Here is a 15560-nt window from a genome sequence, read left to right on the forward strand (position 1 = left end):
ACCCAGATTTCCAGAAGTTCCATAGATGCCATTAGGGACGTATTGTGATTAAACTGGAACTGCTGTGTAACATGAAGGGAGATTAATGGTGGGAACTGATGAGACAGATTGCAGAAAGTGGTGACCAGTGAATGAGTCTGCATTAACCTACTGTTTATTACACCATGAACTTTGGCTAATGTCTCTGACGCTAGTTCATGACTTACTTGAACTAAGGGAGGTGGGGGACATGACAGTGCTATGTTTATAAACCAGTGAATCTTTGGCAACTTTGAATGTGTTTAATGACTGCCTGCATGTCTTATATTCTACTACTTTCTGAATTTGTTTTATTTTTGCTGAATAACCACATAACTCAAAGAAATTCAAATATAAACGCTTGTTGGTTTGTACATTTTGAAATCCCAAAGTTTACCGAATATCCTTTTTTAGCTGTGAGACTTATAATATGTGCCTGGTGTGTCATGATTCATGCAAATCTTTTCTCTCCTGGGGCAGCGGTGTGACATGGTGGGAGAAGCAGGAGTGAGTGGGTTTGATAGAATTCCAGAAATGGGTTTGATTCTGAGCTTCACTCTCAATCTCAACTTCCCCATCAGTACAATAGGGATAATAATATCTTCCTAACTGGGTTGTTGTCAGGATTAAATGAGATAACATACATAAAGTGGCAAGCTCAGAGCATGGCACAGAGCTGCTATTCAGTAAATGTAAATAAAGAAATCTAGTGAGTAGATTTTGGGGGAAAAAGCCCTTTTGAGTTGTAGAATATTGTTGGGGAAAACATTTTTAAAAATTATGATTTGTGTGTAGATTTAGTAACATCTTGCCAAATTGAGGCCTTGCTAGGTCTGGTGTAATGAATAGAGGTTAATTATCAAATTTAATTAAAATTCTAGGTCCTGCCAAAATTTTTAAACAAGATTTTGTTTTAGATAGTTAAACATACATGTTTGTTTGCAGTGTCAACAATTCTGAAATCTATACTAGTGTAAAGGTAGTTAGCTTAGTCCTGTTCCAGAATTTTACAAATCTGAATTGTTGGGGTATACTGTATTTGAAAGAAATTAGAATGCTTCAGAAATTTTATAGAAAAATACTTTATAATTATCATGAACAACTTTTTTTTTTTAACAACTTTTTTTTTCTTAAAGTCTGTCTCTTATACATATGCTTATAGGTAAAAATTTTAGCTCTGAAATGACTCCACATTGATGGATATTAACTAGGCTTATTGTGGTGATCATTTTGCAGTATACACAATGAATCTTCATGTTGTATACCTAAAATTAATATAATGTTATATGTCAATTATATCTCAGTTAAAAAAAAACCTAATTCATGTGATGTTGTTTTGGTAGCAGTCTGTCTTCAGGAATAGTTTTCTTACCTTTGTTATTTTGTGTCCTTCATTTTCACAGGAGCTGACAAGTGCTTTGGTGCATATAAAACTACATCTTTTTATTCAGATCTTTACACTTGCATTCTTCCCAGCAGCAATATGGCTTCTTCTTCAGATTTTGTCAATCACACCCATCAATGAATGGCTTTTAAAAGGGTATGTTTAAATATTTTGAAGGGTCCACTTTTAATGGGGTATCTTTAGTAACATTATTATTTCTGTGGCACTATACACAAAAGGGCTTATGTGTCATATAAGGAAATAAAAACACTTTTAACATTATTATTATTCTTTAAAGTGATAGTGTTTCACCAAGGAACTTCATTAAAGAATTTTATAACAAGAATCTTAAAATATACACTCCTGCTAAATGATAAGCTCCTAGGAGAGACAATTTTCTGTTGGGAGAAAAATGGAAGGCACTACAGGATGTAAGGTCTGTGTGCATGTGTGTAATATAGGCTGTCAATTGGGTGCTTTAACTTTTGTGTTCTATATCTTACCAAATGTATACAGATACTGGCTGACTATAATATGTGTTTTTAAAATGCATAGGAAAGAAAAATATATAGAGGGGACAAACATTTACTGTTTCCCTTGTTCTGTTTTATGATTGATAGGATAATTGAATTAGCAATAGATTTTTTTTCATGTTATTTTTTAATTTATTTTTTTAACATCTTTATTGGAGTATACTTGCTTTACAATGGTGTGTTAGTTTCTGCTGTAAAGCAAAGTGAATCAGCTATACGTATACGTATATCCTCATATCTTCTCCCTCTTGTGTCTCCCTCCCACCCTCCCTATCCCACCTCTCTAGGTGGTCACAAAACACCGAGCTAATCTCCCTGTGCTATGTGGCTGCTCCCCACTAGCTAGCTATTTTACATTTGATAGTGTATATATGTCCATGCCACTCTCTCACTTCGTCCCAGCTTACCCTTCCCCCTCCTCGTGTCCTCAAGTCCATTCTCTACATCTGCATCTTTATTCCTGTCCTGCCCCTAGGTTCTTCAGAACCATTTTTTTTTTTTTTTCGGTACACGGGCCTCTCACTGTTGTGGCCTCTCCCATTGCGGAGCACAGGCTCCGGACTCGCAGGCTCAGCGGCCATGGCTCACGGGCCCAGCCGCTCTGCAGCATGTGGGATCTTCCCAGACCGGGGCACGAACCTGTGTCCCCTGCATGGGCAGGCGGACTCTCAACCACTGCGCCACCAGGGAAGCCCCAGAACCATTTGCTTTTTTTCGATTCCATATGTATGTGTTAGCATACGGTATTTGTTTTTCTCTTTCTGACTTACTTCACTCTGTATGACAGTTTCTAGGTCCATCCATCTCACTACAAATAACTCAATTTTGTTTCTTTTTATGGCTGAGTAGTATTCCATTGTATATATGTGCCACATCTTCTTTATCCATTCATCTGTCTATGGATACTTAGGTTGTTTCCATGTCCTGACTGTTGTAACTAGAACAATAGATTTTTATTAGAATCTTTTCTCCCATTAAAAATGTTGCCATGTTTGTTAAAAGGATTTAATGATTTTTAAAAATTATTTGAAGTGGTTTAAAACTAACCACATTTTAGCATCATGGTATAACGACTATAACACTGAACTTAAAGCCTAAAGATTGCACTCTGACCTTGTCCCTAAGTTGCTATGTGACTTTTAGGAAACTCATTGAATAGTCTTGAACCTCAATTTCCCTGTGTATAAAGTGAGGATAATCATACTTTTATTGCCTGCTTAGTAATGCTGTGGGGATATTAATTGAGATCACTTATTCATTAATTTATTCAAGTCATTTATTCAGCTCCTTCTATATGCCAGGAATTATCATAGGTATTGGAGAAACAACAGTGAACAAAATGGGCAAGTTAGTTTTGCACGTCAAGGACACTCTAGGTGTGATTGTCAATAAATAAGTAAATAGATGATCAAGGTAGAGATAAGTGATCTGAAGTAAAACTGTGTGATATGAATGGTTGAGAGGACAGGCTGGTGATTAATTTAGGCTGCAGAGTTCTGGGGGCAGAATGTTCTAGGTAAAGGAAACAAAATATGTAAGGACTGGAACAAGCCTGGTGTATTCTAGGGTCAGGAAAGTGACAATGATGGCCAAAGCCTGATGATATAGAGGACAAATAATATGACTTGGGGTTGGAAAGATGGGTAGGATCCTGGTCATGCAGAGCCTTGTAGGCTTGTAAAGCATTCAGTTTTTATTTCGAGCGCTGCAGGAAGCTACAGGAGGGATTTAAATGAGAGAGTAATATGGTTCTGATTTATGTTTGCAAATGATTCTTCTAGTTCCTGTATGAAGCATAGATAGTAGAAGAGCCTGAGAGAAAGCTAGGAGACCAGCTTGGAGGCTAGTGTGATGAGGGAGCAGCTCAGAAGAAAGAAATGGATGTATGGAGGATATATTTTAAAATTAGAGCTCTCAGTATCCATGGGTGGATAGGTTGTGGAGAGAGGACAGGGAGGAGTCTGGATTTGGGGTATGAGCCACTGGCTGATTGGCAGCATCGTTTTCTTAGCTGGGGGAGAAATAGGTTGGGACGAGAGCAGGAAATCAAGAGTGCTGTTTTGGTCAGATCGAGTTTGAGAGAATGAATATAAAATTTCACCAGAAAGCATAAAATGCTACATAAATGTGATGACTTCATTTTAGAGCAACAAGATATGATGCATATAAAGAACCAGTATTTACCAAGCATCTACCCTGTAGAGAGCACTCAAGAAATTGGGAGATATTAACTCATTTTCATTGTATTCAGGGAACTTCCAATTTAGTTGGATATGTAGGATATATATACATATATATAAAACGGTAACCAGTAAAATGGGGCAGCATATGATTTGCTAGATAAGTGGTGTAATCAGTTAAAGGGGAGGAGGTTCAGCAGGGCTTGTGTACTCCTAAAGAAGAGAATTCAAACATGAGGCATTAGTGGGAGACAAAGATAAAAAGTTTCCTTAAGGCCAAGTTGCAAGACTGGAACTGCTGGGCTGAGGAGTTTGAGTTTGAATCTGTAGATGATGCAGAGTTCTTAAATGTGCTAAACAAGAGAACAACATGCTAGAAAATGGTCATTAAAGAAGATTATCTGATAGTATTGTCCTGGGTATATAAACAGAGCAGAGTAGAGTTTGTAATCACAGTATGCTAAATAAAAAGAAGCATACAATTCTCAGCTCAGGATAGAGAAAGCTCTTCCTCACTCACTTTTTCTCCCTTCCCCTCCCAATTTGAGAGTACACACTTAGTATGTTAACTGGAGGGAATTGCCGACTTCTACATCAAGGTCCTGTTTAAATCACTGAGATAAATGTATTCTGAGCACACACTCCTTACCTTGCTGTGTTAAAGGGAAAGAGTGAAGGTAGAGAGAGCACTGAGTAGGCATTTAGAAATGTCTAGACTTGGGCGAAAAGCATCTGAAGGGGGATGATGACAATAGTCATGGAAAAGAATGGAAAGTTGGTTGTGGCGATTGTTTGGTTTGTTAAGAGTGAGTGGAGCTCCACTTAACTCCAAAGTTTCAGACTGGATCATTAGGAAAAAAAACTGTCCCATTGGAAGAAATAGGTTAATTGAGAGGCAAAATTGACTTCTTAGAAAATACATAAATTCAACATTAGACATGTTTTGTGTATGGTGGCAGTCATAGGCAGCTACGGGTTTGGGAATGGAGGTTAGGGTTAGCAATAGAAATTTGTAAGTATTCATATAGATTCAGTTTTGCAAATAAGATTGAGAAGAAGACAGGAAAAAACTTGAATGGGCTGGTTTAAAAGACAGGAGATAAATTAGAATGATACTGTACTATGGCAACCAAGAGAATAGAGTGCTTTGAGAAGCAAGGAGGTAAGGAGAATGAATATAGGGAAAAAGATGTTGGATTTGGTGATTGGGAGATTGCTGGTTACTTATAAGGTTACTGCCTTTTTTTTTTTTTTTTTTTTGCGGTACACGGGCCTCTCACTGTTGTGGCCTCTCCCGTTGCGGAGCACAGGCTCTGGACGCGCAGGCTCAGCGGCCATGGCTCACGGGCCTAGCCACTCCGCGGCATGTGGGATTTTCCCGGACTGGGGCACAAACCCGTGTCCCCTGCATTGGCAGGCGCACTCTCAACCACTGCACCACCAGGGAAGCCCAAGGTTACTGCTTTTACTAGAAGGGGCATAAGTCAGATTCCAGGGGAGTGAAGAGAGAATGAGCTTTGGGGTCTTGGAGGTAGAGCACAACAGTGAACCACAGTGGAAAAAGTATTATTACATCCTGAGGAGGCAACAATACTAATTTTGAGGTTAGTTATCTACATTTGTGTGTTGAATATTCTGCCTCCTTGAAGGCAGGAATGATGTCTTATACTTTTTTTTTATACCCTTGTGTAGTGTCCTACCTGTAGAAAGTATATGTATTCAGTATATATCTTAGAGATTTTTTTTTTTAAGATATGGAGAACTCTCCTTCTTTGTACATAGAGGGGAAGAGGCCAGATGAGAGGGAAAGATTGAAAAAGTTAGGTTGAAAATACCTAAGAGGACCTGTTCCTTGTATTGGTGGTAGAGAAACCAGAAGGCAGAGAGCCTGGAGGGGTAAGCCTTGGTAAGCCTTCGGCCCTGGATTACAGAATAAAAGTTTAAGCAAAGCTAGGTGATTTTGTGAGTTTGGTCATATATTTAACTCCTGTCTTAACTTCAGTTTTCGTAAAAATGAGAATAATAATAGTATTTATCTTAAATACTTGTGAGGAATAAATGAGTAAAGTGTCTAGAACAGTATCTACTACAGATGGTAAAATCTCAGTAATATTAGTGATGTTGATGGTAATGATTACAAGGAAGGCTCAGAGATTGGGAATTCATAATCAGACAGACTACTTCAGCATCACTTGGGAAAACAGACCTTAAAAGAAGACCATGTTAAAGTGAATTGAACTGGAAGTTCCCTATAAGTTTTTCTTCTTAAGTTTTCAGTCAAAAATTAATGAAAACTTTTTATTTTTATTTTTTCTTACTTCAGAGCCAATATAAATTCATTGCATAAAGATTAGACAATATATTATTACAAAAGTGAATAAAAATGACCTGTGATCCTACATTCAAAATATTAGTCAGATACTCTGTGTCCTTGATTCCTTGTATAAACTTTCCACTTTAGTTGGGCTTTGTCCCCAGAATATATATTCTGTATGAATGCTGAGGAATGTTTTTTATCTTTAATACTTGGATTTACTACTCATAATTTCATTTGCTTGTCATGCAATGTGTTTTCTATTCTACACTAAGAGAATAGAATTCTTGTCACGATCTTGGGAGCAGACACATAGTTTAATAAAAACCAAATTTAGAATAGACACTAGAATTTACTATAGGGTCTGAATCTAAGAAGTACATGATTGTGTCATGCCTATTTTTATAATGATATTACAACAGCATGAAAATGTCTTTTATGAGATGAAAGTTTGAGAATTGCTGTTTTGTGGAAAAGAATCTGCAAGACGCTTTAAAGTTTTATTTTTGCCAAAAACCTTCCTATAAAAAATGTAAGGAAAAGATACCTGAAAATAACTGACTATATACACTTACCAAATGATTAACCATTTTGGTTATCTTTCAATGACTACACTTACCATAACCTGACTGTTTTTTGAATTGTATAAGAGCTTAAATAATTTAAAAAATAAAATCACCCAAGTCTGTGGAATGGAGTGAGAGCTTCTATTAAGCCACGTTGCCTCATATAGAATTGTCTAAACTCAAAAGGGCATGTGCATCAGTAAACATTCCCCTATTTTCATTTACTCAGCTCTGCTATTTTAGAATGAATGCAGTGAAAACTATTTATAATTGAAAACAAAAGCCTACTTATAGTTGCTTATTTTTTTTCTTTTTCAGGTTGCAGACAGTAGGTTGCATGCCTCCGCCTGTGTCTTCTGCAGTGATTTTAACCAAGGCAGTTGGTGGAAATGAGGTAAGTCACAGGGCTAACTTTGTTTAAACATAAGTGGGTGCTATGCTCTTATTTTATATTTTATTTATTTTATTCTATTCTATTCTATTCTATTCTATTCTATTCTATATTTTATGACAGAGTCATGTCACAGAAAACACATAACCATAGCAGCTTATGAAAGAAGTGGGTGAATTCATGTTTCGGATGATGCTAAAATTGACAATAATGAGTGGAATTTAGGATTTCAAAGAGAAGAGCAAGGGAGGTGAATGAAATAGAGATGGTGATTTTTCTACCTCAGTGGGAAATGAGGAGACAGAAGACAGTGAATCCAAGGCAAGGGACTTTTACATCCGAGACTCATCAACTGAGGACACCTGCCACGGCCATTCCTTAGTTCTTAAAAGAATTGTAGCAAACTAAATTCATGGAAAAATGGTCAATATAAGTTTAATGGCAAATGAAAATGATATAAAAAAGGAGAAATTAGGCCAGGTTTCTAAGATGAGTTCAAAGAAATTATTCAACTACTAGGAAACTGTGGCCAAAGAAGAGTGCTTGTATATTGGGATGGCAGTTGTCCATTTCGGGAGCTACTTATAGGTGGTTTTTCTTGGCCGAAAGACCCTACGACTTTATACTGAGGGACTCTGCTTTGTAGTAGCTTATTCCTCCTTTTCCACTAATATTTTATCATTCAGAAAACAATACTATAGAATGAGGGAGGATATAAATGTTCCCACTGCAATTTGTTCTTAGGATTTTGCTTTCTTTGCATCTGTTTTCATCTTTATTCACTTTATTCAGTACCTGCTATATTCCTTTTAAAAAAAAGTTTATTGAAGTATCATCGACATACAATAAACCGAACAAATTTAAACAATTTAACATTTTGACATATGTATACATTGGGAAACCATCAACACAACTGAGATAATGAACGTGTTCATCACCCTCAAAAGTTTCCTTGTACCGCTGTGTAATCCCTCCCTCCTGTCGTCTTCCCCAGGCAACCTCTGATCTGTTTTCTGTTACTATAGATGTTTGCATTTTCTAGTTTTATATACAGTAAGTCCCCTACATACGAACCTTCAAGTTGCGAACTTTCAAAGATGCGAACGTGCGTTCCATTGATGTCAGGCGTTAGTGAAATTGCCGCTTGCCCTCCGTCTCCTATTGCTGAAGATCCTTCAGCTCTATCCTCTCCCACCTCCTCTTCCTCCTCCAGTCAGTAACTCTTCTTGCCTGTTTACTCGATGTCAATCCCTGTATGCCAGCTGTTGTACTGTACTATTGTACTTTTCAAGGTACTGTAGTGTAAGATTAAAAATGTTTTCTTTATTTTTTGTGTTTGTTTTTTATGTACTATTTGTGTGAAAAGTATCATAAACCTATTACAGTACAGTACTATATAGCTGATTGTGTTAGTTGGGGACCTAGGCTAACTTTGTTGGACTCACGAACAAATGGACTTACAAATGTGCTCTTGGAATGGAACTCGTTTGTATGTAGGGGACTTACTGTAATGGAATCATACAGTGTGCACTCCTTTTTTTTCCTTTTCTTCTCTTACTCAGCATAATTATTTTGAGATTCATCTATATTGTGTGTATTAGTAATTCAGTCCTTTTTATTGCTGAATAGTAGTATTTTGTATGGATATGCCACAATTTGATTATCCATTCACTTGGTGATGGACATTTGGTCAGTTTCCACTTTTGGGCTATGAACATTTGTGTACAAATCTTTAAGTGGACATATACTTTCTTTCTTTTGAGAATACTTAGGAATGGAATGGCTGGATCATCTAATAGGTGTATGTTTTAGCACCTTTCAGCCAAGGGAAGAATCACCAATAAATATAAGTCATCTATAAACAGCTTCTGGAGTAGATCATGTCTGTCAATATATAAACACTCTTCTTTTACCACCAGTGTATGTTTAACTTTTTAGAAATTGCCAAAATATTTTCCAAAGTGGTTGTATCATTTTCCATTTTAAATAGCAATATATGAGAATTGCTGTGTTCTACATCTCATCAATACTTGGTATTGTCATTATTTTTAATTTTAGACATTCTAATATGTATGTAGTTGTATCTCATTGTGGTTTTAATTTAATTTGCATTTTCCAGTGACTAATGGTGGTGAGCATTCTTATCTTTCCATGTGTTTATTTGCTATCCATGCCTTTCTTGGGGAAATGTCTATTAAAATTTTGTTTTTTAAAAAATTGGGTGTTTTGTTTTCTTATTGATGAGCTTGGAGAGTTTTATATATTCTGGATACAAGCCCTTCATTTTATCTATGTGCTTTTAAAGTGTTTTCTCCGAGTTTGTGTTTGTCTTTTCATTTTCTTATCACTGTCTTTTGAAGAGCAGAATGGTAGTGGAAAAAGTAAAGGGTGGTTGGATTCTGTATGTATTTTGAAGGCGCAGGGTATGCTGATGAATTGGATGTGGGGTATGAGAGAAAGAAAGGGGTCAAGAATGACTTCAGGGTTTTTGACTGAGCAGCTAAAAGGATGGAGTTTGCTGAGATGGAAAAGACTACTATGTGAGAGCTGCTTTTGGGGGGTATTTAGTCTGGGTAGGCAAGGCTATACTGTGATAACTAAGAACTCCAAAATCTCAATGGCTTGTTAAGCATATAAGTTTATTTCTTGCTAATGGTACCTGTTCCATGTTGGTCAGTGGGAAGGTCTTTGCCATCACTAAGGAAGCCTGGTTGGTGGAGGCTCCATGTCTTGAAGTACACCATCTGGATGGAACACAAAACATTTTCAGTTGCCACAGCATGGAAAGAGAGAGATTGGAGAATCACAATGGGCTTATCATGTCCAGACTGGAAATGATATATGGCACTTCTGCTCACATTACATTGGCCAGAACAAGTCATGTGGCCTTATCATGGGTTGTCATTCCTGTGCCCTGAAGGGGAGGGGAGCTGGACGTTGATGAACACTTGTAATGTCAGCCATATGGTAAAGATCAAGAGCTTATTTTTTTGATGTGTCAAGATGCCTATTACATATCCAAACGAAAATGTCAGTGAGCAATTAGAGATACAGGGGTTGAGAGTTGAGGGAGTGGCCTAAACCTGGAGCCATAAATTAGGGAGTCATCAGTGAATAAACTGTATTTAAAGCCAAGATTGAGGATGAGATTCCTTAGGGAGAGAGCATAGATAGAAAAGAGCAGAGGTTCAAGGACTGAGTCTGGGAACCCTCCAACATTAAGAGGTCAGGACAATGAGAAATAACCAGCAAAGGCAACAGAGAGTATAGTTAGTGAGACTGAAGAAAAAACAAGAGAGCATGGTATCCTGGAAGCCAGGTGAAGAAGGGGTTTGAAGGAGGAGGGTATGATGAGTGGTACCAAATTCTGCTGATGTGAGTTGTGTAAGATGAATTCCGAGAATTGACCATTGAATTAAGGTACGTGGAGGTTACTGGTAACCTTGACCAGGGTGGTTTTGGTGGAGCGTAGGGGCGAAAGCTTGTAGAGTGGGTTCAAGGAAAACAGGAAGAGAAGAATTAGAGACAGGAGGTCTAGACCATTGTTATGAGGTCCTTTGTGATAAAAGGGAATAGAGAAATGGGACTATGTTTCGAGAGGGATGCGGGGTCAAGATTTTTTTTTTTTTAATGCAGAAAAGACAGTGTATTTTTATCATGATGAAAATCATAGAGAGCAAGCTGTGGATTTAAGAGAGAGTGCTGGAGTAGTTTATTTGATCAAGTGGGAGACAATGGTATGGTATTGGGTTGGATGAACTTCAGCAGGAGCTTGGACCATTTGTTCATAATAACAGGAGGGAAGGCAGAGTTCTTGGCTATAGATCCATGTAGATGGGTAGAAGGGGTACACTTGGGAGTTTTTTTCTGGTGACTTTCATTTTTTGTCAGCAGCAGAGAGTGATGATGGGGGTAAGTGCTATTAATGTTCGAGATGAGAGGAGAAAATGCGGAATTGCCGTGTAGATGGGGAGAGTGAGTCATCTGGAGAAGATGGTAGCATTGCCAGGCAGCACCAAGGACCCAGCTGAAATCAAGCCATGTATTTAAAGTGAAGCCAGGCATCATGGATGTGTGTTTTCTCTAAGCCACATTTAACTTCTCGGTTTAGGAATGGAATTGGCAGATAGTTGGATTTAACCAGCATTTCAGTATGCCAAGTAATTCTTACAGTTGCCACATAATTAGTGAGGTAGAGAAGTTATTGGAGTCTTGGATTAGCACCTGCTCTGATTATCTTTCTATTGCCTTGAAAGAATTTGAGGAAAGGGTCTCCTGTGGTATATCTGAGACTAATGGTAATTGGTTTAAAGGTGTCATTTATCTCTTTCTTTCTAATGTGATTCCCTTAAAAAAACTTTTCTTTCTCAAATGACTTTTGGCAGAAGTTCAAAGTTCACTCATTTTCTTGACATTAACATATAACATTTGAAATTGTATCTACATGTTCATTCCCCAGTAGATATTTAAATTATTTACATTAGTGTTGCATGTTAATAATGCTGAATTTATGAACATCTCCTTTGTTTTCTAGCATCATTGGTCTAGTTCTTTAAATGTTTATATTTTGCAGCTTCATGATTGTCATTTTTTTAAAAATTTGATCTATTTATTTTTATTTTTGGCTGCATTGGGTCTTCGTTGCTGCGCACGGGCTTTCTTTAGTTGCGGTGAGTGGGGGCTACTCTTTGTTGTGGTGCGCAGGCTTGTCATTGTGGTGGCTTCTCTTGTTGCGGAGCACAGGCTCTAGGCACGTGGGCTCAGTAGTTGTGGCTCACAGGCTCTGGAGCGCAGGCTCAGTAGTTGTGGCACATGGGCTTAGTTGCTCCGCAGCATGTGGGATCTTCCCGCACTAGGGCTTGAACCCATGTCCCCTGCATTGGCAGGTGGATTCTTAACCACTGTGCCACCAGGGAAGCCCTGTCAAGCATTTTTGAAGTCCTGGGGAATAAGACACAATTTTTCATAAATATTGAACATTGAGCTTCAGAAACGAAGCTTTCAAAGTCCATTTTGGTCATGTCTTCCGATGTGCAGTGAATAGACTATTTTATATTTATGTCAGATTATGGAAGAAAATGATCGGTAGGTAAAAATATTAGATAATTTTAAGTTTCATGGTTTTCTAAAATACTGTTATAAGGTAACCGAATATAGGCTTTTGTTGAAATAAAAATAAGGGAAGATGAATCTTTTGTATCATATATTGGAAAAATCTAAGGATAGAAAATGAATTTTTTGGTGCATGTAAATGAAAAGATCCAAAAGCGGAGTGCAGCGTCAGGTGCCATTAGGTGAAGGTTTTGATTCTACTTCACCGTGGTTGTCTGCTTTGTCTCACACACAGCGGCTATGTACCCACATGGATTTTAGCATGGGGGGAAAATTACTGGGGCACATTTCCATGTTACACTGTTCTTTCCAGCTGACCATTCTTTGCAGTGTTTATACATGTAAGAAAACTTTTTTTCTTTCCAGATTTTGTGTTATTAAACTTATGGACCTTGAGTTTATGCTCTCAAATACTTATATATACATTTTTTAATACCTGTACACATGTTTAGCATATGCTTTCATGTGTTAAAATGTGCGACTGTGTAGCATATTTGTATTTAATGATTTTGGGGACATATGTAGAAACAATAGTGTCATTTGAAATGATTCTCTTCATTTTGTTTTGTAAAGTTGTCGTATAACTTAGAAGGAATTTTTTTTTTCTGTTACTGATATACCTCTCATTGTAAATGCTTTTTTCCGTAAAACTGTTGGTTACTGAAAGGTTTTTGTCATGGATTGAAAGTTATTGCATCCCTTAAACTCACATCTTGTACTTTGGTGAGAATAGCCTTTTTACTTTTTGTTAGAGTTAAAAGACAATTTCTGTTTTTATAACTTAGATTGTTTTTGTTTCAGTGAGCCAATTAAAATTTATAATCATTTTTAGTAGCAGAGGGAACTCAATGTATGTGCATAACAATGCATGTACACTGGAATGCCAGCATATCCTTTAGGTATTAAAGTGAGAATGTTTAAGGGTATAGCTGACTGGCAGTCTTATTTCGTGGCTTTTAAATTTTAAACTACTTTCAATTAAGTATTGGAAACTTGGTTAGGTTCTTTTTTGTGATTGTTATTTATTCATTCCAGTGATTTAAATGCAATTTTTCAAACCTGCAGGATTGTAGTGTGTGATGTTGACATGGTCTGATTGGTGGCGATAATGGTAGTGTGTGTGTGTGTGTGTGTGTGTGTGTGTGTATGTGTCTGTCTGTCTGTCCTAATTACATTGCTTAGTATAAAAAAGAAGATAGGTCAAAATGTTTTTTATTCTAACATGGGAGACATAGTATAAACACATATTTTTTTGTTTAAAACTGTATACAGGTCTGTTCCAAATGTAAAGTTAGGTGGTAAAAGACATGATTTTTTTCCCCAAAAGCCTTATGTAGGTTTTAAACTTTATGAGATTTGCTAAGAAAATCATTGTACTTAAATTCAAGTAACTTCTGCCTTATAGTAACTACCACAGGGATTTCTTTTATAAAAGGCGTTTCTTTAAAAAAAAAAACTGGAAAATTATTTCCCTTAGTTTGGAGAGAAGGTATCATGTGGTTTTTGTGTTGTTGTTATAGAGGTATTTTTATTTCGTTTGACACTTATACTGTTGTTTAATGAAAAAGCAAGAGAGGTAGGGTTTGGGAAAAGATGCACTATCTCCTTTTACCTCTATTTCTTTTTTTGCAAACTGAGATATGGAAGGATTCAGCTAAAAGCCCTTCCTCAAAATATGAAGTAAATATGAGGTCTTAATTTCCAAGTAAAGTTGCGAAGCTGAATAACTTCGTAAAATTTTGTGAGTCTGGGCAATAAACCAAGTAGGAGGGAAATGTAATTAAGGATTTCTATCTTAAAATACCTGAAGGAAAAAAGAAAAGGAAAGCAAAAGCATTAAGACTTATAATAGAGGAAAATCAGAGCAAGTTAGGAAGGAATTTCCAGGCATATCTGAGAGTAATATTTTATGCTAAATACTATGTTCTCTGTGTTTAAGTCTGAGCCTGATAATTTGAACCAGGAAAGTAAAACACCTTCACCACTAATAGCAGTGTACTGATAACAGGCATGTTATTTATGTTGGTCTGTTTATTTATTTATTTTTTGTTTTTTTTCTCAAAGTGAATTCTATAGATCGCCCACATCTGCATTACCTGGGGTGATTAGAAAAAAAAAAAAAATCCCTTATCTCCACTTTAGACCTATTGAATTAGAATGTGTAGTGGATGGGCCTCAGGATTCTCCCTCTTTTTTAAAATCATGAAATATCATATCTACAAAAACCACACATATATCCATTTTAAAGCATAATAATAAATACCACTGTGCCCACCATCCAGCTTTAGAAATAGAATGTGCTAGTCAACAGTAGTTTAGCACCCACTTTACGTAAACAGTGCCTTTTACCATAAGGAATAAAAAAGGAGAGTAAGATCTGGGGCCTGCCTTCAAGAAGCCTACATTCAGTGTCATGTTACACTATTCAAAACCTCTATTTCATATTAAAAACCTCACAAAAGTAGGCAAAACAGAGTAGAATGGCTTTACATTGGCCCATGTCATTAAAATCATTGTTTTTCTTTCTTAGTGTAGGAAAAAACCAAAATGTACCCCAAGTGAGTTCAGTCTCATTCAGCTGTGTAGGGTAGCCAGAAGTTCCATTTGGGGATGTAGACTGTGGTTGCTTCCTGTAGGCATTAAGCTGTCCTCTTGCTTAGTCTAGAGTTAAGATGGTGTGTTGCTTTTAGTGTAAATAGATTTAGCTGACGTTTTTATTGTGTTTTAGTTAACAGTCTGAAGGATTTTAGAGCCCTTTGGTAGTCATGCAGAATTCCAAGTACATTTTAAGGAAAAGTTTTGATTTCAGGTATGGTAGAAAGGTGACAAGTTGAAAATGTGTGTGTGTGCATGTGCGCTTAATTTCATCGATGGAGTTATTGCCCAAATCTCTTCAAAGAAAACTTAAGAATGTCTCCCGAGCAAAGAAAATTATTACATGTGGTGAACTCTTTAAGTCATTGACGAAGGTCATGGCAGTCTGAGTGTATTTAAAAAAGGTGTTCTATCTGCTTGGAAAGCAAATGAAGCACTCATTACGAACTTTAAAATTATAGCTATGA

At 36.9% G+C, this 15560-nt stretch overlaps 1 protein-coding gene across 7 annotated transcripts in view; it reads left to right on the forward strand.

Moving 5' to 3' along the window:
* SLC10A7 (solute carrier family 10 member 7) overlaps positions 1–15560 on the forward strand; it is a gene marked incomplete at both ends in the record, with an annotated part of 243271 nt that overhangs the window by 10894 nt on the left and 216817 nt on the right. For all 7 annotated transcript variants that reach the window (XM_079712728.1, XM_079712724.1, XM_079712726.1 and 4 more), the window contains 2 exons: positions 1422–1558; positions 7314–7389. In XM_079712728.1, coding sequence (XP_079568854.1) covers positions 1422–1558; positions 7314–7389 — 213 coding nt within the window. The remainder of the gene's footprint in view (positions 1–1421; positions 1559–7313; positions 7390–15560) is intronic.

Source organism: Hyperoodon ampullatus (genome assembly GCF_949752795.1).
Source record: "Hyperoodon ampullatus genome assembly, chromosome: 1".
NCBI classification, from domain to species: Eukaryota; Metazoa; Chordata; class Mammalia; order Artiodactyla; family Ziphiidae; genus Hyperoodon; species Hyperoodon ampullatus.